The sequence below is a fragment of the Magnolia sinica genome, chromosome 13 (assembly GCF_029962835.1).
Source record: "Magnolia sinica isolate HGM2019 chromosome 13, MsV1, whole genome shotgun sequence".
Lineage (NCBI taxonomy): Eukaryota > Viridiplantae > Streptophyta > Magnoliopsida > Magnoliales > Magnoliaceae > Magnolia > Magnolia sinica.
The window spans coordinates 23576888-23602737 of record NC_080585.1 but is presented as its reverse complement, the minus strand read 5'-3'; the positions used below and the strand labels follow the sequence as shown (position 1 = coordinate 23602737).

General features: G+C 38.6%; 1 protein-coding gene across 1 annotated transcript; it reads right to left on the bottom strand.

Annotated features, from left to right (window-relative positions):
* Window positions 1-2529: 2529 nt before the first annotated feature.
* On the bottom strand, window positions 2530-25436 carry LOC131223256 (potassium channel AKT1-like). Its single transcript, XM_058218600.1, has 11 exons — window positions 25218-25436; window positions 11864-12229; window positions 10654-10711; window positions 10249-10566; window positions 9783-10028; window positions 9439-9537; window positions 7624-7656; window positions 7349-7534; window positions 5937-6131; window positions 5429-5504; window positions 2530-4808 (listed from the first exon to the last, which is right to left on the bottom strand). Exons 1-11 carry the CDS (start codon window positions 25406-25408, stop codon window positions 3901-3903), a joined length of 2676 nt encoding a protein of 891 aa, XP_058074583.1. The 5' UTR covers window positions 25409-25436; the 3' UTR covers window positions 2530-3900.
* Between the last annotated feature and the right edge of the window lie 414 nt (window positions 25437-25850).

Here is a 25850-nt window from a genome sequence, read left to right as displayed (position 1 = left end):
TTAGGGATTGATCCTGATAGTCCATCCATCTATAGATCTTAGAGAGGAGCGATGCATCATCACATAATTCCATCTCAAGATATCCAAGAACAAACGTCCTAAGGTATAATGAAAGACCTGCATTGGTGCCTCATATGGATGTTTGAGATGATGGAATTACATGTAAATGCTCATCTTATTAATCATGATTTAATCACCATACATATCATGATCCATGGGAAGGATGGTTGTCGCTACTCATATGCTAGATGGTGGTGATGTGGAGCTATGCCCTATCATGGCAGAAGCTCTAGTTAAATTATGTTTTGATGCTCTATGAATCATTAAAGAGACCCATTCCCACATATCATAATAATCATTGAAAAAGTATGGCATGGTTGAATAGCATGTTTGTCTTGTTTTGATCATGAGGATAAGGAGCTCAGATGTTAATCACATTGGATGCAATGGAGGGTTGCATTACTGGTATATCTTTCTCCTTATCATAGGTTGGTTCTAAGGGTTACTCAAATGACACCAACATGGTCATTTCACTTTAGGGATGGATGAGTTAAGGCATGTCATAATCTACTTTTAGTGCATCCTTATGACAAAGTGAACTATTCCTTGTCTCTAATTTGAAGGGAACTTGATGCACCTTATGCATCGGATAAAATAAGAGGCAGGATGTCTCAATCAGTGGGAGGAGGTATATGACATACCGAAATCACCCTAGTTTAGAGTTCATGCTAGAGGACATTCATTTCAGAACAACCTCGGATAAATGACTTTAGATCCACTTGTGTGGATGTGAGACTTCTCGCTCATGGTAGTGTCTAAGGTATCAGATTACTCTTGTCACTCTTATGGTAACACTATCTGGTTCAGCATGAGAATACAAGTCGTTTCAATTACGATGGTGGGATGCATAAGTTTACTCCCTCATATCATAGTATTCTTAAATGAATTGGAAATTGTAGGATGATTGGGTCATGATCATGGTTCAAAAGCATGCTAAATGCATGACAATTATGGAATATATATTTTACGCAGTGTTTCAAAGAGCGCCCGTAGTGTAGCGGTAGCGTATGCTATGTAGCTACCTAGTTGTAGCACTACGTAGCGTCCTAAATAGCGTAAATCCCATGTAACATATGCTACAGGGGTCGTAGCGAGCTACATAGCGCGTAGTGTAAGCTACAATGTATTTTTTTACTATTTTATTTTTTTATTACTTTTGTCATGTTTTCTTTGTATCTAATGTTGAGGAATGTGATACTTGTATTGTAATTGATACTTTTAACCTATGAGATTTTTATTTCTTTTCATAATTGTGACTTATGGTTTCAATTAGATATTATTAATTAAAGTGGCTTGCTTAGAAAATTGATGATGTGATAATTATTTGATTTGGCTTATATATGTAGAGTGGCTTTTGATAAATGATTACTAATAAATCATTTGAACATGCTTATAATTGATAATATGAATCATCTTTTAGGCATTTTTATATTTTTCTTTTCCTTTTTTCCACTATTTATTATATTTGTCCTATTTTTAAATTAAAAAATAGAAGTATCATGTAGCTTACGCTACACGCTACGTATTTACACTACACACTATAGAGGGCTGAGTGCTACGCATCACGCTACCCTATTTAAAACACTGATTTTACGTAGTATAGTCCTATACTATGATTACACTACACATGGTAGGCAATGAGAATTACCATTAAAGAGACTATGGACTTTCATGAGAGGAGCAATATGACTATTTCAATATCTTGCTTGTTGTTATGATGTCGCATTCGACATGTGTACTTAAGGTTCTTGATCATGATTACTTTTAGGAAAAGTGGAAGATTGTTGAAGTTGTGCCCAAAAAAAATGTAGAACATGTTCGTACATGGATGTGATATTGATGATCTTATCTATAGATCATGATGACCACAGGTCTGAGATGGACAGGTTCCAATGCCATATATGTGTGTGTGTGTGTGTGTGTGTGTGTGTGTGGGGGGTGGGGTTGCACCTTAAAAGTATGCGAACATGGGTTAAAGAAGAGGGATTCCTTTAGTTATCCTTGGAAATTTGCGAGTGGACACAATGGTTAGTGACTAAGGGAGAGTTGTGGGCATGGGTCACCATACCTTGTTGTGCCATGACCACCTAGCAGGTTATAGGATGTACCTGTGTTTACTATCATTATTATGTGGTCGTCCTTTGTGAGGGGACTGATGACAATTTAGGATGAAAGGTCTCCATCATCGGGCTCGTTGACAAGTCGGTGTGCCTTTACCCTACCCCACATAAAAGTGTGCGCATGCCATAGAAACAGGCTCCTTTTTATGAACTTGTTCAGAACTTGCATCAGTGGATTGAGTTCAAGTCTCTAGATTGGGAGGCCCATCATGCCTCGTTTCTTAAAAATAAGGTTCACCAACAATGTTTTGAGTCACGAACTTGCCATATGGGGGTACTGGACGGTGTGGAGCTCCAAAATGCTTGAAATTACAGATATTGGGATGGGTGAAAGGTTCACAATGAAAAAAAAAAGTCCTGATCCACTGCATGTATGTATCATGGGAGAAAAATGAGCAAACAGAAAGAATTGCATTTGTAAAACTGATTTACTGCATGTCAGGAATCACATAAATACTAGGAAAAGACAATGTATTCATTTTACTGTAACAAACACAGGAAAAGCTAGATTTACTTCTATTTTGCAAAGAATTCAATGAATTTTGCCAAAGCACATCTCAGAATTCATGACAGCCAATGTAAAGGTATTGATACAGACATGGGGAGGGAAACGACTCCGCATCCTATACAAAATTCTTAAGTACCATTAGAAGATTGCTAGGATATTCAAATACCATCATCATTATCATAACCTGGTCCCAGCTATTTGGGGTTGCTTCATGATTCCTGTTTCATGAGGCCTGAAACAAGAATTCCTATGATTGCTAGGCAAAAGTTCTACAGCTGGCTGCTGACCTGACATTCTGTTGTGATACTTGTATTTTTGCATTGGAGTGTGTTTATAATTCAGTGCTTAACTATAATAAAATGAGTTGGAGAGAGGAACAACAATCTCTCTCTCTCTCTCTCTCTCTCTCTCTCTCTCTCTCTCTCTCTCTCTCTCTCTCTCTCTCTCTCTCTCTCTCTCATCTCTTCTTTTACCACGGATTGAACACAACCCTCCTTTATCCAGGCTATGGAGAGAGCTCGGCGCATTGCTTCCAGGCAGAGTTTGGGAGTAGCCTAAATACAATAGGAGATTGTTCAACCATATCTTGCACATGTCCATGCAGTATCTGGTACCAATGTCATTGTCAATATGATAAGACACTAAAGCTCGCAATATGAAATATACAAGAATTTGGGTCTCCTAGCTAGATTTGAACTTCTCTCAAGAGCTAAGATCACAAGTCGAGTTCATGAATCATCATTTTCTTAATACTTATGACTGTCTTCCAATCTTACAAACAAAAGAATATTGAGGAACATAAGCATCAATACTTTTATAGGAGTTAGACAATTATGGTGGCATACTGCCAAATCGTTACTCTCCCTCTCTCTGTGTACATCATCTTCTTTTATGGGAGCCTATCACATCCTTCAAATTCAAGAAACCCATTCTTCTATTTTTGGTATTAGAATAGAATCCTTGTAATGCTACTCTAATAACATAAAGTAGAGAAACACGGTGTATATGGTTTGAACAAGTGTAAGTTGTCATCCATGCCCCACTTCCCACTGGCTTCCTCCAAGATACCCAAAAGATCAATCAAAACAAAAGAGTGGCCCATCAGCTTCTGGTCCATATCAAGCGTGCTATGCCACATGGCGATCACCAAATGGCAAAAAGATGAGCTTTGGTTTGAACAAATGAAGTTATCATCCATATGACATCCTGCCCTTATCTCCACATTTTGTTTTTCTTATCTTGGTCCAGGTCATCATCACCAACAAGAATAAGATGATCACCATCCCTTATCACTCCCACATCATCAATTTCAGCTCCATCTTTGGTAAGGACTCTGTTGGGCATGAACCCAAATTTCTGAGCACCAATGTGAAGCAGCTCCTGAAGTGATGAAGGTACGAGTATAAGCTTTCCAGGCGATTCGCTCTTTCCAGCGCAACTGATCATCACTCTAGGATGCTGGCCCACCCACATCCCCTGGCCCACCATGCTGTCCACGAGCGATCGTGGGCTCATCTCGCTTGCACGTGGGCTCATCTCACTTGCACAAGCGGCTGACATGATCCCAAAGAGCGAGTTGTGGAAATTGCTAGCCTTACGTCTACGAAGGCCACTACGCTGAGAGGATACGCTGTTTGAGCGGGGCATGCTTTCAAGAGAGAGATGGGGGACTGGAAGCTCATTCCTGAACTTCAGACTGAGTGGGACACTTGTCTCAGTGACTGTGATGGCGGCGTGGTTGCCGCAATCCTTCTTGGCTTGGAAGAGAGCTTTTATCTCTTCATTGTCTTGATGATCCACAAGGCTCCTTGGAGTACAACCGTTGGCATCAGGCTTGTCAATGTTGGCTCCATGGTCTAACAGGAACTGGACTATTTTCGGATTCCCTTGATTAACTGCAACATGGAGTGCGGTCATCCCATCGCTCCTAGGGACTGTTGGATTGCCTCCACAAAGGACAATGTCATTAAGGATTTCTAAGCTGTTCTTCTCGACAGCCATGCATGCAAACTGACCCACATTGCTGGAAATGATATCCGCGCCATTGTCAATCAGAAGTTTGATCATTGATTTGTGCCTTTCAAGTATTGCTTCCCAAAGAGGAACACTTCCCTCCGAATCTGTATCCATTAAATAAACTGAAATGAAATTCAGAATCTAACAAACAGATAATCATTCTAGAACAAAGACAACATAACAATTAGTAATTTGGTATACGACATAGGGTGCGGTCAGTAATATAAGCCATTCGTCTGGTGTGCTCCATCACTGCAAGGGCCACGACCCCACTCGCCTCTGTAGGATGATAATAGCCATCCAATTGGTGCCACATAGGCAGGGTAATTATGGCCAATAGTATACAGTCTATGGGGAAAGCATCAAATGTCTACAGTTTTTTAGTGGGAGATTCTTGGGGTGTCTCCCATCAGCAATGGATGCCCGCCTTATGAAAAATTTGGATCATCGAAAGCGTGACCCACATGTACATTTTTCTGGGAACAAAACTGCTTCATAGAATCTTGGTGTGGTTAAATATGAAAACAATCAAAGGTTCAAAATTTAACAAGCAAATGTTGAGATAGCCAGGACTTCCGAATCAAAGCGAGTTTCCGTTTATATCCCACCCTAAGTGGGCCCTTGATTTTGATGGTCTGGATTGAGGCATCTGCATGGCACACGTAAAAACCAGTATTTACGATCAGATGATATGATCAAAGATTTACGAAACATTGGAATGTACCTCTGCAATTGGGGTCTGCCCCATAATCTAGTAGGATGAGAGCGCAATTCTCACTTCCTTTTGATGCTGATATATGCTGACCACACATAAAAAAAATAAAAATCAAAAACTGAATTAGGGACTGCCCCAGAACAGATACTATCAATGTATAAAAGAGGAATGATCAGATACAACCATAGCATGCTAAGCTTACCATGCTACACTGTATTTCCTGCAAATGATGACCCATCCAAAAGGTGGGCCCAATAACAAAGATCGGCTTAATCAACTCATTAGATAGGGCATATCATCAAAATCGATGGACGACTAGTGATATTCCCCTGTTGAGTGGATGAGACCAATTAGTAACCCGGGCAATCTTCATGATGGGGTCCCACATTTGGACCGCTCGGATGTCTTACACGTGACACATTGGTGGGGAATTCAGTGTATCATGGTAAGCTTAGCATGCTATTGTTGTATGTGTTCATTACTCAATGATAAACCACATGGATGAATTTTCACACACCAGTGCAGTCCGGCCACTCTTATCTGATTCATTGGGGTCCAAACCACGCTTCAATAGCTGTTGCAGCAAACTGTCATCTCCTCTACTTGCAGCAAAGCATAGAGTGAGAGGCAGGTCCATTCTACCGCGGGCCAGAATCTTTTCTGTATCTGCTAGAACTGCTTCCATCACTGGATCGTTCATCCCTTTCAAATGCTGCATGATGGAATAAAAAAGACTAATGTTCAGCACAATATTACAATTTAACCTACATTTTGAGATTGTATTGAAGCAGATTTACCATATCTTGTGTCCCATTTTTCAATCTTTTTTCAAAGACTATGAACATAACAATGCAGTTGGATTTAATGAAGGAATAGAGGTGTGTTTGGATGCTCAGCTGACTTGAACTGTGAACATTCAGCTCAATCAAGGGAAATGATCAAATTGTAATAATGTTTCCTAGAACTCAAAATAGTATTTTCCCAAATCGAAATTACATTCTTTTTAAGTCTATCTTGAAAGGAATGTAATTGGCGGTTAGGAACCTAGCGACTCCATAGCAGAGAAGCTGATTACAATTTGGTCATTTCCACATTATCGAATTATGTATTGCGATTCAATTCAATAGTGATTTCCAAACATAGCATAAAAGAACTCTTTTGAACAGCTTCACTTGATAGTTCCCTTCTCAAGAGATGAGTTGTTTGTGACTGGTGGAATGGAACAATCCTCATATACAACGGACATGGACATGTGTGCTGGTGACATGAAAATGGTTTGTTAAATTCATGGACTGTAGAAAACTGACACGTCTTCACGTCCGTACTAGCACAATCATAATGGAATATGCATATTATGTATTGTATGTTTTCAGTCCACATATGCATGGGTCATGATCTGGTGCAAATGTTTTCAATATAATTATAGTGCAGACGAGTTGTGTGGGCCCCACCACAATGTGTTCATGAAAAAAACTCCATGCACGCCCTCCCTTGTTTGGCCCTGGGCCCAAAAATCATGCCAATCCATGACTCAGGTGGGCCAGACAAGCATGAACAACTAGCAGTGGGAGGGCATGCATGATGGTCGGAGTGGGTGTCATGAACACATCATGATGTGTCCCACACAACTAATTTGCACCATGTTTGTGGTGAAAACATTTGCATTTGATCATTTTCCTATATGCATTAGCTAGAAAGAAAAAGGATCTACTGATCTACACATATCTAAGAACTAGGTTAATTGTATAAAAAAATGCAAGCATAAAGGATTAATTAAGGTTTTCTTAGTTTTGTTGACATGTGTCCAAACACATTTTTTGGGGGGGTTAAAAAATGCGCCATTCCTTGTTACATGGAACAAACCAAACTGACATTGTAGCAGCACATTATTTCATATTAGTGTAAAATCTCTAAAACAGTGTTACAAACCTCAAGGAAATTATTCATGATTATGGTCCCATCACCAACATTGGACTGAACAAGGTTCAAGAAGGAATTACGACTCAACCGCAACAGCTGGCTCAACCGCTTGGTGCGGGCGGTGAACAGTTGTGGCCTGTAACAGAGCACTCCAATCTCTCCAACAAGATTCCCCATCTTTGTCTCTCTAACAACCTGCAATGGTTCATAGGCCCGTGTTATACTAATGCTATTTGAGAAACCAAGTGCTCTGTAGAAGCTATGAAGCGTAAACTCAATCTTGCCTGTTCTTTTCCATTTTTATATTCCAGCAGCTCCTGAAAAGTGATGTGAAAATGAGAAAGCATCAATTGCAATGATTACGAGAAAGAATGGAGATAAATGGTAAATTACATAATTTTGATTGAGAATTAGAATGATGATAGTCCAAAACTCTCAAGCCTTCAAGCTTCAGAGATGGGAATGTTAGCAATGCTCCCTAAAATTTGTCATGTCCAAACATCAATCCGGATAGTCCATCATTCATAACACTATGGGAAAGCCATTGTGGAAACATCACCCTGATTAGATTATCCTAATAATCCAATTGATAGCACGAGAAGTGGACAGTCAAGATGGTGTGGAGAAAAACATAATTAGCTCCAATTATCATCTCAAAACATCTATTTGATATGCCCCACCATTGAATGTATATGATTCCAAAGAACAACCTTTGTATGGTGATGCTAACAATCAAAACTATGGCTCATGAGAAATGAGAGGTTGTAACAAAATGGCCCACATTCAAATGATCAGGAATTAGGATCATCTAACCTCTGTGATCTTCTGCACAATGGCTTTCCCTAGTGGTCTGACTGAATGGACAGCCAGGGTCGATGATTGGCCATCCCAGATATTTAAAAGATTGGGGATGTTGCTAACATCCCCACGAAGGTGGGTAGAATTTCCCATGTAAATTGCAATAATTCACACCTATGTGCCAAATGTGTGGTGATACATACTGTCATGTATAGGTTATGGCCGACCAATGCCAGCTCCAAATATTAATATTTTCAACCTTGGTTTGGATGCACAATAAAATCGCACTTGTTACTTGTATTTACCTTCCTTAGCATTCATATTGAAGTTTGGCCTCAAATTGCAATTACATCACTTCCAAGTTGAGCTTGAATGGAATGTAACTGCAATTTTTGGGGCTAATTAGCCATTATTCAATACTAGGAAGCTAATATACAAGAGAGAGAGAAAAAAAAAAAAACTAATAAAGAAGAGATTCTACCAAGACTATAGCCTAGAATTTAGTAGAATTATCTTAATGAGTTGGAATTATCTGTTAGTTTCCTAATTCATAACCAATTATATCTATAGAACTACTATTAACACAATCTCTTTTCCAAGCATTTCTGTGTCATCTTGTATGGAAACTCTCTCTCTCTCTCTCTCTCTCTCTCTCTCTCTCTCTCTCTCTCTCACACACACACACACACACACAAAACTTAAGAAGAGAAGGGATTGTACTAATAATAGTTGTATAGATACAGTTGGTTTTGGACACGCAAATTAATAGATAATTTACGGCCCATTAAGAGATTATTATTTGAAACCAACTATATCTGTACATCTATTATTAATACAATCCTCCTATTTTCTCTTCTCACTACCCTTCTCAAGTTAGAGAGAGAGAGAGAGAGAGAGAGAGAGAGAGAGAGAGAGAGTCGCTTCATATAGTTGGTTTCAATTAGGAACCTTGAGATTGAACAGCTCTCTCTCTCTCTCTCTCTCTCTCTCTCTCTCTCTCTCTCTCTCTCTCTCTCTCTCTCTCAACTTGTGAAGAGAAAAGAAGGGGATTGTATTAATAACAGTTGCATAGATACAGTTGGTTTCTATTAGGAAACTAAAAGATAATTTACGGCTCATTGAGAGATAATTACAAGTCAATCCTATCTTATAATATTGGTCTAACCACCTCTCTATCAGAATCATCATTAATTTCTGTTGTTCTCCCCCCTTGGGTTAAACTGGATGTTTGCAATTCGATTCACTTGTGAATCCAAACGCAACCGCAATTCAATTCAAGAAACAGGAAAGTTAGCAATTACCACAGAACCAGTCACCAGCATGTAGAAATCGGTCGGTGCTTCATTCTGGAGGATCACGTCTTCCTTGGGAGGAAAATACTCTGCTCTCATTTCGGAGACCTTTCAAAGCAGAACAAAAGAGGTTCAAGGTAAAAACCTACTGTTTAGATTTAAGTACTTGATAAGACCATAGCTCAGACTACTGGCCACTGCATATCACATCAGTTAAATGTACCAGTTTTCCGTAGGAAGAAGTGTAACATAAAAAATAAAAAAAAACCAATGTAGCCATTACACCCTTGCACATCACAATGATAACAAATGTTTTAAAACAGTGGATGACACAAGCGTCTACGGTGTCCTACCAGCTGAAAAAGCAAATCATGTGACACCCCTTGGAACAAGTAGACCTTGTCAACGATGGAGTAAAAGAGGTGATGTGAAATGCTGGATCGGATGGCTTTCGGAAGGGCGTCGAGAGTCTCTTGCTGGTGCAACCCCTCTGAGTCCGTCCTGAACTTCAAACTTAGGTGTGCAAGCATCTGATCTTGCAGGCGGACCGGAAGCTGGTGTCTTTGTGCAAAAGCTGAAGCCGCTTGAATTGTTTCCCTCTACAATTCCACAAAAGATGGGGAAAAATCCATGCAAAAGAAATCAGAACCAAATGGAACTCTTAAAAAGCTAGTGGGTGCCAATGCATCGTCGTATATGGGTGTGCTTGGTTGCACCAAATTTCATGAGATATCATGAAATTTGGTGCAACCAAATGCACCTGATACCACAATGGGACAACCAAAAGTGAGAAAAAAAAAAAAAAAAAACAAAACTCACAAATCTTCTAGTTCGACTAGTGCCATGGACGATCAAATTAGTCATGTTCCCGGTCAAATATGCTGTCATTCCAAGATTGAAGAGCATGTAGAAGCTGTCGAAGATCATCTCGGCTGGATTCATAGGATGTAAATCACCATACCCGACGGTTGCAAGGGTGGTGATTGACCAGTACATTGAAATAACATAACGCTTCCAGACGTTAATCTCATGGAAGTTGTTCCAGAAAGCTCCGATCCATGTTTGAAGTGGGTTGTGGTACCTTGCGGCGATAAGATGAAAGAAGCACCCTCCACAATGAACTGCAAGTAGAGTCACCTATAAGAAAACAATCTTATAAGACAGCTAATGCTGACGATTCCCACTGCAAGAACAGAAGGAAAAAACAAGTTCCAAGATTCTTACACAGATGAGCTTCGCGCATCTGACCCAAAAGTAGTTGAAGTTCCTATCTTTCTCTAATCTGTCGAATCGCAGAACAAAAGTGTATGTGTATTTCACTGATCTGAATTTGTAAATAGTTGCAAAAACTGCAAGATGTGGATCTTTACAGTCAAAACATTAGATCCATAGTTCCACGGAAACTGAAAAAGTACACTGCTGGAAACCGAAACCTTAAGTAGGTCAAATTCTTTCGTTTCGCAACCTGAACAAGGGTGAGAAATGGATTCCAGTTGGAATCCAATTTCAGGAAAAGACCCATTCTTGCAAATTCCAGGTGAATGAATTCCCTCTCAACAGTCATATTTTTTAAATTTGTTTCATAAATAGACCTTTGAATGGAATGAATTCCCAGTACCCAAACACAGTTTATGGATGCCACAGAATTACATTCCTGGTTGCCAAACATGATTGACAGAGTCATTTTCCAAGGGAATTTCTTTCATGGAAACAAACTCTTTAGTTAACTTGTGAATTCCAGGTTGCCAAACGATCGAAATGACTGCTTCCCATTTCCAAGATTTGGAATTATACAATCCTTGACCTGATTGGTAGGATTTCAGTTATCCAGATCATTGATCCGGTGGCTCCATGGATGGACTGTGGCCCACAAAAGTTTCCTAGTTTGAAAGACCCTTGTGATCCAATCTTTGGCCTTCTTTTCATTGAACAAGGATTCATAGCTGCACAAGGTCCATGTCTACTTGTGAAAACTAAGTGGGTCAGCCCTTCAATGTATCATAGGGCTCGTTGGATCAAGAGCCTAGATCACCATTGGACCCCACTTGTGCAAAATATACAAATCATGACCATTGATCCCGTAACATCTCTTTCAAGATTCTTGAACCCCTCATCCTAATTCTGAACTTCAAACCAGTTAGTTCAGACATTCAGGTTGCTTTCAGCTCACAGCCATTTCAGGAGCAGAGAAAATTAACTTGTTCTGTTGGAATGTCTGCTCCAAATAGAATTTCCAAAAAAAACAAATTGACGCTCTTCTGAATCTGTGTGTTATTCGAAAGAAAGAGCACTTTCACATTGACATGAGTATTGTTTTATGATTTTTGGAAATCCCAAAGTTGCAGAAATCTCAAAAGATTGTGAATTGCTCTTCTCAAGGTCCAAGCCAAATGCAACCTATCATCAATACATGGGGAATTGGAACCAGTTGTACCTGGCAAAAAGGCGGCTGACTCTTCGGAGACGCCAAAGCCGGAGCATGTTAAAGAAGCCATACCAATGGATATTCTGTGGCAAGATCGAATGGACCAACTCTATGGGAATGGTGGAGAGAAGATCTAGAATCAACCAGGTCCTTGCATACCTCCAAGCGATCTTCTTCGGATCATCAACAAGCAGATACGTCGCTTTATCAAGATAGGCTACGAAGAAGGTCAGGACGATGTCTACGGCAAAGAATGAATTGACAACATTGTCGGTGAAAGCTAGGCCTCCAATGTCTTGCTCTTGGAACCCAAATTCGAATGGAGCTACCCAAGCCGAATAGATAACCAGAATGATCAGAAAAGTCTCCCATATTCTACACACAAGGAATTCACATCGATGTGAATTCGAGCAAATTTTCTTTTGTCATGTTCAGTGGGTAAAGCTCCTAAGTAATTGAACTATAGTCAAATTCATGCATTTTTTAAAACTTATTCACCCAATTTAAAGTACAAAACTCTATAAGGAAGACCTTGAAATATCAGTAATTCAAACCACATGAAATGTTCCTTTTTTTTTTTTCAAATGACTAGAAAATGGGTCATAAAAACCGCCTAAAACATCTTGTTTCTAAGCATATAACTATTATATCCCACAGCAAACACCTGATTTTGAGCTCTTAATCCAGACTTCAAATTAAAAGAGATTTATTAAAGTTACCATTCATTGGAAGATTCTATAATAATGGCTCTGCAATAAGAAGAAAAGGATTGGATTAATTTGATAAATGAAACTTTTGACAATTTTCTTTTTATTGGATTTTTATCTAAATAATATAGCCTACAAGTTGGGTGCCACAGCGCATCTTTTCTACATGTCATACATGCACACCAAACTACACCATCCAAATGGTGGGCCACCTTGCCTCACCATGGTTCCAGCATTGTCCAAAATAGCATCATCCATACAAATTGAGGTGCCTGATCATTGAAACTATACATAAGTTAATGAAATGTATTATTGATGAAGGACCATTCCTCACAAAGTTTTATTGTTCAATTCCAGGTACCTCCTAGCCACGAATAAGATTACTTTTTGAGCATGCAAAAGGATTATAAGCAAAACACAAATGGCCAACACCCAAGTAGAAAAGCTCTCCAAGTGATGGTTAGGATCTATCCTGATCAGCTTTTTATCACAGCGTAAACAACGATAGGAGCCCAGCAGTAGAATCAGCTGGATCACTTTGAACTAGCCACACTAGTGATATCTACACTAGTGCCTTTGTAAATTGCAAATTTTTTTTTTTTTGGAAAATAAATCTTATTCTTGGAAAAGGAGAAGGTGTACAACCCTATTACATTCGGGCAGGGGCTGCGGCACAAAAAAAAAAAAAAAAACTCGGGGCCCACCTATCATATACCCCGCAATTTACTCTATAAATAAGCCATACACTCTTTCTCTCAAGGAACCCACTCCAACTCTATCTAGTAGTAAATTCCCTCTAATGGGAGGTAGCAAATCTGATAGCGAATAAAGGAGTCCCTTAGCCTGATACTCGCTGCCCCATCTTGCCAAGCTGTCCGCCACAATGTTAGCTTCCCTTGGCGCTACGGAGATCCTAAAGTCCGACTTCTGAACAAGTCAACCTGACTCCCACAATACCACATCCTCAATAGGGACCTCTTGTTGAGCATATCAACTACAATCATGGAATCACTCTTCACTTCTACTTTCAAGAAGCCCTGGTTTGTGCAAAGAAGCAGCCCTTCAACCAATGCTTTGACTTTGGCCCGAGTATTGGAACCGAGCACATAACTTAAGGAGAAAGTGAAGAGAAAGTTCCCATCTCGGTCCCTGCAAACTCCCCCACCCCTAGAAAGCCCTGGGTTACCCCGGGAGGACCCGTCAACATTAACTTTTACCCAGCCCTCTCTAGGCCTCATCCACTTAACCACAGACAGGCTTCGGTGGACTTCACGCCCCATGCTAATACCAATGGCCTGGAAGGCCAGCTGCCTTGAAAACTTGGCAGATTTTGGGGCTGGGAAAGAAAGACCGATCAATTTCATCCATTTATAAATTCGTGAGATTACGTTGATGACCTTAACTATGTTCACCTGAAACTGGTTCCGTTTCTTTCATGAGTCATTCTACACTTCCCAAAATATCAAATAAGGGGTTAAGGCCCTGTAAAATATAAAAACAATCAGAGTTGGAAGCTGCCAGCCACCATTGGTTGGCCCTCCCCATCACAACTTGGCCCACCCCAAAAAGCAATCTCGAAAATACAGCTGAAATAGCTCCATACATGTGACGCCAAATCCGAAACAACATTTTGATACCATATGTATGCCTTTATCTTCCACTCTCCCATCGACCGGAATTGCTCTTTGCAGAACTTTCCAGCTGAATAATGCAATCTTCAGTGACAGCTTCACATGACACACCCACTTAGCCCAAGCTTTTTGATCCTCTACAGGTCTATTGATGTTCTACACAGAGTTCACTGCAAATTCACCAGACAGGGAACCAATCCACACGCACCTGTCTTTGCATGAAGTAGTACACAGCCTCTTGTCCCTAATATGGTCAAGAACAATCTGCGAGAGAACTGAGTATAACTGAACCTGCTGCAGTATACCTTCCGGTCTGAGAACATCCTCCACACGAATGTTTTGGAGACTGACCAGGGGCTGCCTTAACCTCCAAGCTGCCGACGGACCATGTCTGTCTAGTCCTTATCCCAAAAGTCACATTGCCTGCTTCCTATCAGCTAGTGCAAGTTAGCTTCGATAGTCTAGAAGTTCTTTCTTAAACCAATTCATAAAGGAGAGAAGTGGTATTTAGGTTGCTCATTGCCTGAGGAGGATAAGTTACTGTTGTATTTCAGACACATGAAAGAAGTCTAGGCGTTGCTTCTGGTCTCGAACCTTACTGCCCATATTAGCCTGAGCCTAAAGTACTTCAACACTCCTTTGAGCGGTCTAACACCCAACCCTCTCTCAGACTTTGGCAGAGAGGTCCATTTCCAATTGGTCCAGTGACATTTCGTCTTCCTTTCCTCACAGCCCCAGAAAAATTTAGCAAGTATTTTCTCTAGAATTTTTAACATTCCCCTAAGGACATCTGCCGCTGCAAGGGTATTCACTGGGAGGCTATAAAGAACGTGGTTGAACAGCACCAATCTGCCTTCTTGTGCGAGAAACCTGGACTTCCAACCAGCAACCCGGTTTTGTATCTTTTCTACCAAAGGAAGAAAATACTCATCGACTTTCCCTTGTAAATGGGGACTCAAAGACAGTAGGAGTTGGGCCACCGTATGGGCAATACCCAACACTCTCTCTATAGCTCTAATTCTCACAATTGATTGATAAGAGGTAGTAATAAAGCTGCTCTTCTATTTTTTTTAATCTTCAGCCCAGAGATAGCCTCGTACTTGCTCAAGAACAACACAACAACTTTCAGCGAAATACTGCTACCATTGGTAAAAACCATCGTGTCATTTGCATAAAGCAATTGTGTAACCAGCAGGAACCCTCGATGGAGCTTGAACGGTTGACAAAAACCTCTCTCTGCTAGCCTTCTTAATCATCTGCTAAAGGCCTCAACAACCAAAATAAACTATTAGGGGAATATAGAGTACCCTTGGCAGAGGCCGCAAGACGACTTGAAGAAGCCACACGCTTCACCATTCAACAAAACAGAAACCAGCAAGTGCCCAACACTTCTCAACAAGAGAAATCCATTGATTGTAGAAGCTGAATTTCCTTAGCACCGTAATCAGAAAATCCCAATCTACCCTGTTGTACGCGTTCTCCATATCAATCTTAAGAAGGACGTCGTCACCTTGGACTTTCCTGTTGATATCTCTAAAGACTTCCTGGGCTAAGGCAACACTTTCTATAATAGAACTACTTTGAACAAAAGTGCCCTGCTCTGCAGAAATGGTTATGGGGAGAAGACTATTCAGCCTTTTAGCGATCACTTTAGAAAATTGTTATAAATGCAGTTGCACAAATTAATAGGGCAGTATTCTAAGAACTTATCTGGATTGGACGATTTTAGGATGAGGCATATGAGAGAAGTAGTGAACGCTCAAGGGATGTCTCCTACTCGGAAAAGAGCCTGAACCACCTTCAAGATATCCAGACCAACTGTTTCCCAACAGGCAATAAAAAACACCCCTGAAAAACCAACCGGCCCAGAGGCCCATCTTTGGGCAAAGCCTCTACTGCGTTCCTCACATCCTCTAAAGATAGTGGAGATAAAAAAGGGCTTTGTTGTCTACAACAGGGATCAATCCCAGGATCATGACGCAGGGAAGTATGCGATGAGGTTGATCACTCTTCCTCAGGGAATAACTACTCCGAATCCACGGAGCTCTCTAGACTCCTTACAGAGCTTCCTCGAATTCACAAGGGATAAAAATAGAAATAATTTCTAATAAATCATTTGATGATTTTTTATTTTTTATTTTTTAAAAAAACGAAATTATAATCCTTTACATAATGAGATCAAACCTAGGATGAAGTTTTAGACTCGAACTCCCTAAAAACGTGACTTACTATAAATAGTAAACTTACAATTTATAGACTTCACCATTCCTACCACACTTCATGGTTTTTGGCCAAAAATAGTAAGTGTCCGATTTAGCCTAACCATGTTATTCTCCCAACTTTTCTAAGCCCTTTTCATGTTGGGCATAACTCCTACCTACAATCATATATGATATGTTGAACAACTCATCCTGGTTTGTGAGATATGACTGTTTTAATGTTCTAACGGTCCAGATCATTTCCAACTCTGATCGGGCCTCCTCTGGTCCATCTTTGCCATAAAAGTATTTGCGACTTGCTCTGCATCAGATAACATCCAAAAAATCCCCAATAGTTTTGGTTATTTCAGCCTGTAGTAGCTTGGCGAAGAAATTGACCACCTCTTCTTTAATAGTCGACTAATCTATTGTCTTTTCCCCTGAATCCAGCTCTATTTCCGTAAATGTAGATTCCAGGCTATTTCATTTGCCTTGCAATGGAAGAACTTCATGTTGCGATCTCCCTCTTTGAGCTGTCTATTCATCGATTTCTTCTTCCAGAAAACCTCCTCCATCAGTTTTAGGGCAGAAAGGTGGTTTTTCGTGGCCTTCAATCTCTCCTGCTTCGGCAAATTTAGACAATCTTGTGCTAAAGCTTCTACTCGAGCAATTTTCTCCTCCACTTCCTTGATCTTATGAAAGGCATTGCTAAACACTTTCTTATTTCAGACTTCCAGCGCCATCTTCACACTCTTCAGTTTTCTTTGGAGAATAATCATAGGCTGCCCAGTCACGTCCAAAATCCACGCATCCTTTACTAATTATTTGAATGATTCATGTAATAATAACATAGGCTGAAATCTAAAAAGGCTTAGAGTATGTAGACGGGACAATCTGACAAGAGAGCAATAAGGGAGCATAATCTGATCCACCCGGGGCAAGTGTCTCACCTGGAAGGACGAAACGTGTTGTACCACTCCGCGTCGCTCAAGCATTCCCACGTGCATGGTAAATTTTAAAATGGTAATTTTTAAGTTGCAAATTTAAAAATGCATGCTCCAAGCATTCCCACATGCATGGGATGTTCATTTACAAGTAGTACTTGAAATTCAAATAGTATTTGGTAAAACTGCAGGTCGAGATGCTACTCTAGTTAAATTTGAAAAGAAAAAAGAAGTGAAAATGGTGTTTTTAGGAAGTTGAAAAAAACAAAAAAAATTAAAATAAATCAATGGAGACAGGTTTTTATAGAAACACCATCTCTGCTTCTCATTCAGCGATTCAAATACACCATTATTGAATTTTATGCCTTACTCTCCCTCTCTTTCTACTATTTTTCTTATTACATCCTACATAGTAAGCATAAAACATCAGATTTATGTATCTATCTATACTATAAATTCTAAGCATAACTTGTAAGATGCAATTGAACACATATAATGGTGGGCACTAAAACCTTTTAATGGGCATGAAAGCAACCTCAAAATGAATCAAACAAGCAATAGAGAAAAAAAGAAAGAAAGAGAGAACAAGCAAACACAAAGAATACATATTTTACGGGGAAAACCCTTACAGGAGAAAAACCACAACACACAGTGACGATCAATCCCCTATACAAGAAGTATTACAAGAGATAGAATAACTTACATATGAAAACCCTAGTTTCCTCCCTTTAAAACCCTCTGTGTTCTAAGCTCTTTCGTAATTACCCTAATTTCCAATTAGGAGTTGTATTTATAAACTTCATATAGAATTAGAAACAAAACTTGCACTTACGTAGAACTTGTATGCACTATTGATCTGATTGTCGATCGAATCGATAGGACTCGACAAACCATTGATCGAATCGATACCTCTGTTGATCGAATTGACAAGTCCAGTGACCAAATTGAAATTTTTGAAAAAATTTCGATCAAATCGAAAACTCTGTTCTAGTACTAGGATTAAAGGTACTCAATCAACAATCTCCGCTATGGCTTTAATCCTCTAGCTCCACTGCTCCAAGCTGCTATCACCATCTCTAATCTTCAATAGTAACACTATCATCATCGCTTCTCGTGCACAATTCGTCTTCATCTCTTCTTTGCCATGCCTAGCGAAGTTGAGCAAAACCTGAACTTTTCTACAGGAACAACCTTCATAAGCATGTTCGCCAAATTCTCACTGGTGTGAATTTTCTCAAAAGTAACACAGCTTTCTTCTAACATTTTCTGGATAAAATGATGACGAACATTAATGTGTTTAGTTCAGTAGTGATACACCAAGTTCTTTGCCAAATTGAAAGCATTCTCGCTGTCACAATGCACAAGTACGACTTCTTGCTAAAGCATTAACTTATTCATCATTCATTTCAACCAAATATCTTCCTTGAATGCTTTCATCGTTGCTATATATTCAGCTTCGGTTGTGGAAAGTACAATAAAAAAAACTAAAGCTTCAATATCCAACTGATTGCTTCACCCACTTACATAAATGAGTAACCGAAAGTCAACATTCTATTATCCACATTCCCTGCATAATTTACATCCACATAGCTTGCAAGTTTCTCATTAGAATTTTCAAATATCAAGACGTACTATATTGTACCTTGTATGTAACGAAATAACCATTTCACTGCTTTCCAATGTTGTTTTCCAGGGTTTGACATGTATCTTCTCACAACAGTCACTGCATGTGAAATATCCGGTCTGATATATACCATGACATACATAAGATTTCCAATCATTCTCGAGTGGGGCACACAAAACATATACCGCTTTTCTTCATCTGACATAAGACATTGCTCTGAAGAAAACTAAAAGTAAGTAACATGGGGTATGTTAATCGGTTTAGCCTTTTAAGTCCAAACTTGACCAAGACCTTCTTAGCATACTCCTCTTAAGACAACCATAACCTACTCATTTCCTAAATCTTTCATCTCAAATATCTTGGATAATCTAGCCTTTAATATGTTGATTTCAAATATGTTATAGTTAACGATAAACATATTATCAACATACAACACCAAAATAATGAATTCTTCGTCACTTAGTTATCTAAAATAAACACAATGATCGAATTCACTTTTGATAAACTGCCAACTCAATATGAAAGAATCAAACCTTCTTGTACCACTGCCTAAGCAACTGTTTCAGGCCGTACAACGACCTCTTTAACCTACAAACTATATTCTCATTTTTCTGCATTTTGAACCCTTCAGGTTATTTAATGTAGATCTGTTCTTCTACTTCCCCTTGTAAAAGTGCAGCATTCACATCTACCTATTCTAGTTTCAGATTGTACTGGCAACCGACACCAATATAAATTTGATAGATACTTGCTTTACAACTAGCATGAATATCTCACCAAAGTCGACACCCTCCTTCTAATCATATCCATCGATACCAGTCTAGCCTTGTACTTATCCAGTTTCTTCCGATAAATCCAATTGTAACCGATCGCTTTCCGCTTAATGGGAAGCTCCACCAACTCTCATGTTTCATTCTTGTACAATGAGTTTATCTCATCATGAATCACTGCCATTAACTTCTCTACATCTCTATATTCTAGAGCTTCTTGAGAAGTAGATGATCTCCTTCATCTGAAATTGGAGCAAATGCAACGTTTGAGTCATCCCTATATCTCAACGGTAATCTGCAATCCCTTAGTAGATTTCTCTTAACAGGCAATGGCATCAACTCTTCATGTATGTCTATCTACGGCTCAGCTTCTTCAAGTGTTTCACCTTTATCTGTTTCAACATCAATTGCTGATTTTTTTTCATTTCTTCGTGCTTATCCTTCCAAAACTAGGAACCTTCATTAAACTTGATGTCTTGATTAAATATAATTTTTCATGAAACCTAGTTATACAATTTGTATCATTTCACCCCATCACCATAGTCGACAAAAGTGCACTACTTTGCCCTTTGGTCTAGTTTATCTCACTCAATTGATAGTACATGAGAGTAAGCATTACAACCAAATATGCACAATCCCAAATAATTAATTGCCTAACCACTTCATACTTCTTCTAAAAGTTTACAATTAATGACTATAAATGAGGATCGATTCATTAAATAGAGTTGTAGAAATGTCCTCAGCCCATATTTCCTTGCGTAACTCAAAATTGCTCAACATATTCTAGGCCCTTTCCAAAAGAGTCTAGTTCATACATTTAGGAACACTATTCTACTTTGGTGTGTGCCTCACTATGTTGTGGCTCATTATTACCTCGTTCTTACAATATTGATTAAACTCATTTGAATTAAATTCTTTACTGTTATCTGTCCTTAGAATTTTCACCTTTCGTCATGTCCATTTTTCAACCATTGCCTTTCAGGTCTTGAAAGTTTCAAGCACATTAGATTTATGCTTTATAAAATAAACCTAAGCATTTCTATAGAAATTGTCAATAAATGTAACCAAAAAAAAAATGACAACACTCGTCTAGAAACAATGGACGACGACCCCCCTGACATCCAAATACACATAATCTAGCTGACCTTTAATAACATATTTTTCAGTTTTAAAGCTTAATCTTGATTATTTTCCATACATGCAATTAATGCTCATATATATATATATATATATATATATATATATATATATATATATATATATATATATATATATTATGTAATATATATAAATATATATATATAAAATAAAACACTAAAAACATCATTTAAGCAACGATTAAGAAGTACTTTCATACCACACTCACTCATGTGGCTTAGGTGAGTATGCCACAAACGTGCTAACATGAACTCCACTGTAGACGTTGCTACTCCACCTAATATAGTATTCTCAATCAACTGATAAAGATTTCCACTCTTATATACCTTCATAATTGTGAGTGTCCCTTTTGAAACCTTTAGGATACCTTCATAATTGGCGAACTTACTAGAAGTGGTGTACACGAGTCGAATCGAGTCGAGCTTAGCAGATCCCGACTCGGCTTGGCCACTAGCTGACCTCAACTCGAACTCGGCTCGATCCTCAAGCCTGATTTGCCAGCTCGGCTTAGTTCGGTCAACATAGCTTAGGCCAGTTCGAGTCGAGTTCGAGCCAAGATCGAGCCAAGTTCACCTGTGCAGTATTTTCACAAACACATGGATTGCACCTTCAAATTCTCACTGTATGTAACACACCAGCAATGGTTTTACAAGTATTTCATCAAACACCTTGTAGGCAACATCAAAATCAAGAAAAAATGGTATTTGTTTGATGAAACATACCTTCCTTGCCACCAGCCGACACGTCATTGAGTTATTTCATCAAACACTTAGTGAGTAACATCAATATCAAAGTAACCGAGTCACCGAACTGGTTCAATCCGAGTAGAGTCAAGTTCAGGCAAGATCGAACTCGGATTGAAATTTTTTCGAGCTCAAAAAATCAGCTCCACTCGGCTCGAACTCAGTTTCAAATCGAGCTTTTTCGAGTCAAGCGAGCTAACCGAGATAACTCGGTTATTATACAGCCCTAGAACTTACACCTAAGTGCATCTAGAGCTCTTAGATAGATAAGATTTTTCTTTTTTTAAATCTAGAACATGCCTCACATCGGTCATAGTACACTTCACCCCATCAAGCATCCTGATGTGAACCAAATCAATTTTTATCATCTTACATACATGATCATTGCCCATAAGAACCATGCAACCATCATACTCACTATATGTAGTAAACCAACTCCGATAGGGATACATATGATACGATGCCCCCATATCCAAAATCCACACATTGTATAAGTGATTGACCTTAGACACTGACAACACGTCATAACCACTTATTCCTTTACCAGATTCCGCTGAATTGGCTTCCTTCGGTGAATAATCTAATTTATCCTCATTCTGAGTTTGAAAATTTTAATAGTCCTCTTCGTATATTGCATCTTCCTACAATTCCGACACTTCAACTTTCCTTTACCCTTCGACTTGGATCTAAATCGCAACTTTTCATTTTTTTTTTTACTCAAACGTTCTTCCTTGAGTAAACAATGCATCCGTAGAAGAACCTTCACATCTGCTCTTCCTTCTCAATTACTTCGACTAAAGGGCTAAGATAATGGTATTGATGTCCAAAGTATCCCTACCATAGCATAGAGTATCAACCAGATACTCATAGGACTTCGACAAAGACGTCAAAAAATTAAGGCTTTATCATCTTAATCAATCTCTACTCCCACGCTTGGCAACTTGCAAATCAATTTGTTGAAGACGTTAATGTACTCAAAGAGATCTAACCCATCTGTCATCTTTAGAGTATAGAAATCTCTCTTCAGATATAGGTGATTGTTGAGCGACTTTATCATGTAGATGCTCTCTAACTTCACTCATAATTCTGTGGTAGTCGTTTCATCAATAACATTATAAAGGACTTCATCAACAAAGTATAATTAATTATACTAATTGCCCTTTGATTAAGTTCATCCCAATCCTCTTTCTTCATAGATTTCAAATATTTTGTTGTTCCAAAGAGTGCATGTTGCAGAAGGCTTTCATCGTCAACCTCCATAGTTCAAAGTTATTTTTACCTGTGAACATTGTTGTCTCAAACTTCACATTCGATCCTATTGATGCCATGTTTTCATATTCAATCTGATAACCTAACATACACTATGATACCATTTGTTGGGTGTGGAAACCAATTAATAGGTGCAAAAGCAACCTCAAAACGAATTAAACAAGTAATAGAGAATGAAAAAGAATAAGCAAAAACAGAGAACACATATTTTATGTGAAAAACCTTAGCGGGAAAAAACCATGGCACAAAGCGACAATCAATCCACTATATTAGAAACATTAGAAGTGATGAAACAACTTATAGATGAAAACTAACCCTAGTTTCCTCCCTTTAGAACCCTCTTTAAGTGTTAAGATCTTTTGTATTAACCATAATCCCCAATTAGGAGTCATATTTATACACTTCATATAGGATTAGAAATGAAACCCACAGTAACACAGAACCTGCGCGCACTGTCGATCGAATCAACACCTCTGTCAATAGAATTGACGACGTCTAAAAACGTCTAGCGAGCAAAATAAAATTTTCAAAAATATTTCGATCGAATCGAAAACTCAATTGTAGTACTAGGATTAAAGGCACTTGATCAACATATATTCCCACAAAGTAATCATGCTACATTACTTGATAAAATGGTAATCCAGATCTTGGCTAAAGTGGATACCCATTAGCTTTCAAAGGCACAAAAAGTAACATAGACGGTTGGATGTCATGGACATTCCAAATGTGTTGAGAGGTTTAAACTAATGACCACCATGTTTACAGTGGGTTCCATGTAGTGTACCTATGATGTCCTACTCATGCGACCAGCCGGTGAGCAAGACATGCAATGTTGGATTTTTTCCAAAAAAGAAAAACGAAAAAAAAAAACTTGTAGTTGCTTTTGGTGTCAGTTGATTGTTGTTTGTGAGACTCTCAGTGAGAAGTTTTGTCTTTTCATGAACTTGAAATTCAAATGGCCGTGGAAAGATGACATTAGTGAAAAGATCCCACCATAAAAAAGGCATGAAAGGAACTCTTAGTGTCTCTTGCTACTTTATAAAAATTCAACTTTGAGTAATTCTAGATACACTATTTTTTCCTGATAATCTCCTCTTTCTCCACTGTTTTTTTTTTTTTTGGGGGATTAATTTGAAAAGTTGTAAAATTTTTAGGGGATAAACTGCAAATTTTAAAGAAGTCACGAGATAAATTGCAAAAAAAAAGAAAAAAAGAGAGAGTCAAGGGAAACTTGCAAACTTGTGATTTCTGGTCTTGCAGGTTAAAGCCTACATTTCTCCATAAGTGAAAAATAATAATAATAATAATAAAAAGCTTATTGTATCCTGAAGGCATATTTGTTATAACTTCTTGCAAACTTGTTTAAACACCAATAAAGTGGAAATGTCACCTTGAAAGATAACAAACTATAGCACACCTTATGCCACCCTTTTCATACCCTCTCCTCCTTCACGCAATTTGGATTCAATTGTCAACTGCTCCTATCGGATATACAATTTGACTACAAATTGGAGACATAGCACTTTGTTTCATAAAATCCGTACAATTTTTTCGATATAAATTGATCAGGCTTTACAGGAAAAAGATTTTGTCCAGCATGTTCTATTCAATATTGGTGGAAGAAGAACATGACAAGGTATTGTTAAAAAGAAAAAAGAAAAAAGAGAAGAAGCATAACCAAGTCAAGATGATACATAAGGATCAACCCCTTCTTCTTGCGGCAAAGATCTTATCATTTCCGAAGGCATTGGAGCTACATTTCTTTTCAATTTCCATTCAAGAATTTTTATGTGTTTCTACATGCTTTTGAGACCACGAAAAATGGACACATTCCATTCTTAGGAACACGTATACAAAATTTGTCATTACAAAAATGATAACGGTCACTCAACCATTAACTATTTCATTAATTAATTTAATAGTAATAGAAATACATGATTCATGGATATAAGAGAAAATTGGGAGGAAGAGAGCCAAGGTAAGCCAAATTGATCTAGACGGTTGATGATGTAGAAGAATTACATCTAGACGTCCATCGTTCAACATGTGTATAGATTTTAACTCATCTTTCCTTTTGCATTTGCCAGATTGAATTTGTATAAGTTCAAGATCGTGGGAACATGATTATTCTAAAACAGAATTAAATGTGATTGCATTTTCAACATGAAATCTATAACAAAACAAGAAAAACTAACCATTAAAAAATAATAATAATAATAAAATCTCTAAAACTAGTGTAGGAAACAAGAACATCCCATTTCAGGAATTCAAAATAATAATAATATTATTATTAACAATGAATGCTACGAAGAAATGAACCTGTATTGACTATCGTAAGGAGATATGATAAAGCTCCGGAGCTTTATTTTGTTAACACCACGGGCGCCGAGAGATGGAAGAATTCCATCTGAAAAGCTCGAAAGGGTGTCGTCTCTCGATCGTGCTTCTTCTTCTTCTTCTTGATTACCACATATAGCCTTCTTGATGAATTTCATCTTCATCTCTTCCATTACAGTAACAAATCCAAGCTCTATCTCTCTCTCTGAATTCGTCCTTACGTCCTATTCTTCTCCTCCCGTCTTTTCTCCGCATTTTTGAACCACGAACTGAAATACGAAGGACGTTAGAATGACTGATTTGCCCTTCTTAATTATTGTTAGACGGAAAACTCCTATAACATTTTCTTTTGAAGTTGCCGCGTGGGAAGCTCCTGTCTGAATTCGTCCTTTCCTTTGGCGAGAGTGGCGGGAACTGTCGTACAACCACGGCCACCTATCACACAGGGGGGGTGGCACACGTGTGATCGATCTGGGAACATGGGTAGGATAATCATCGTACGTGCCACCCGTGTTCCTCCAATTTGAACCGTTGGATGTCATAAGAGGACCGTTCCAACAGGGGACGGTATACATGTGATTGATGTATTCATCGGAAGCGGATTGCGTCCTACCC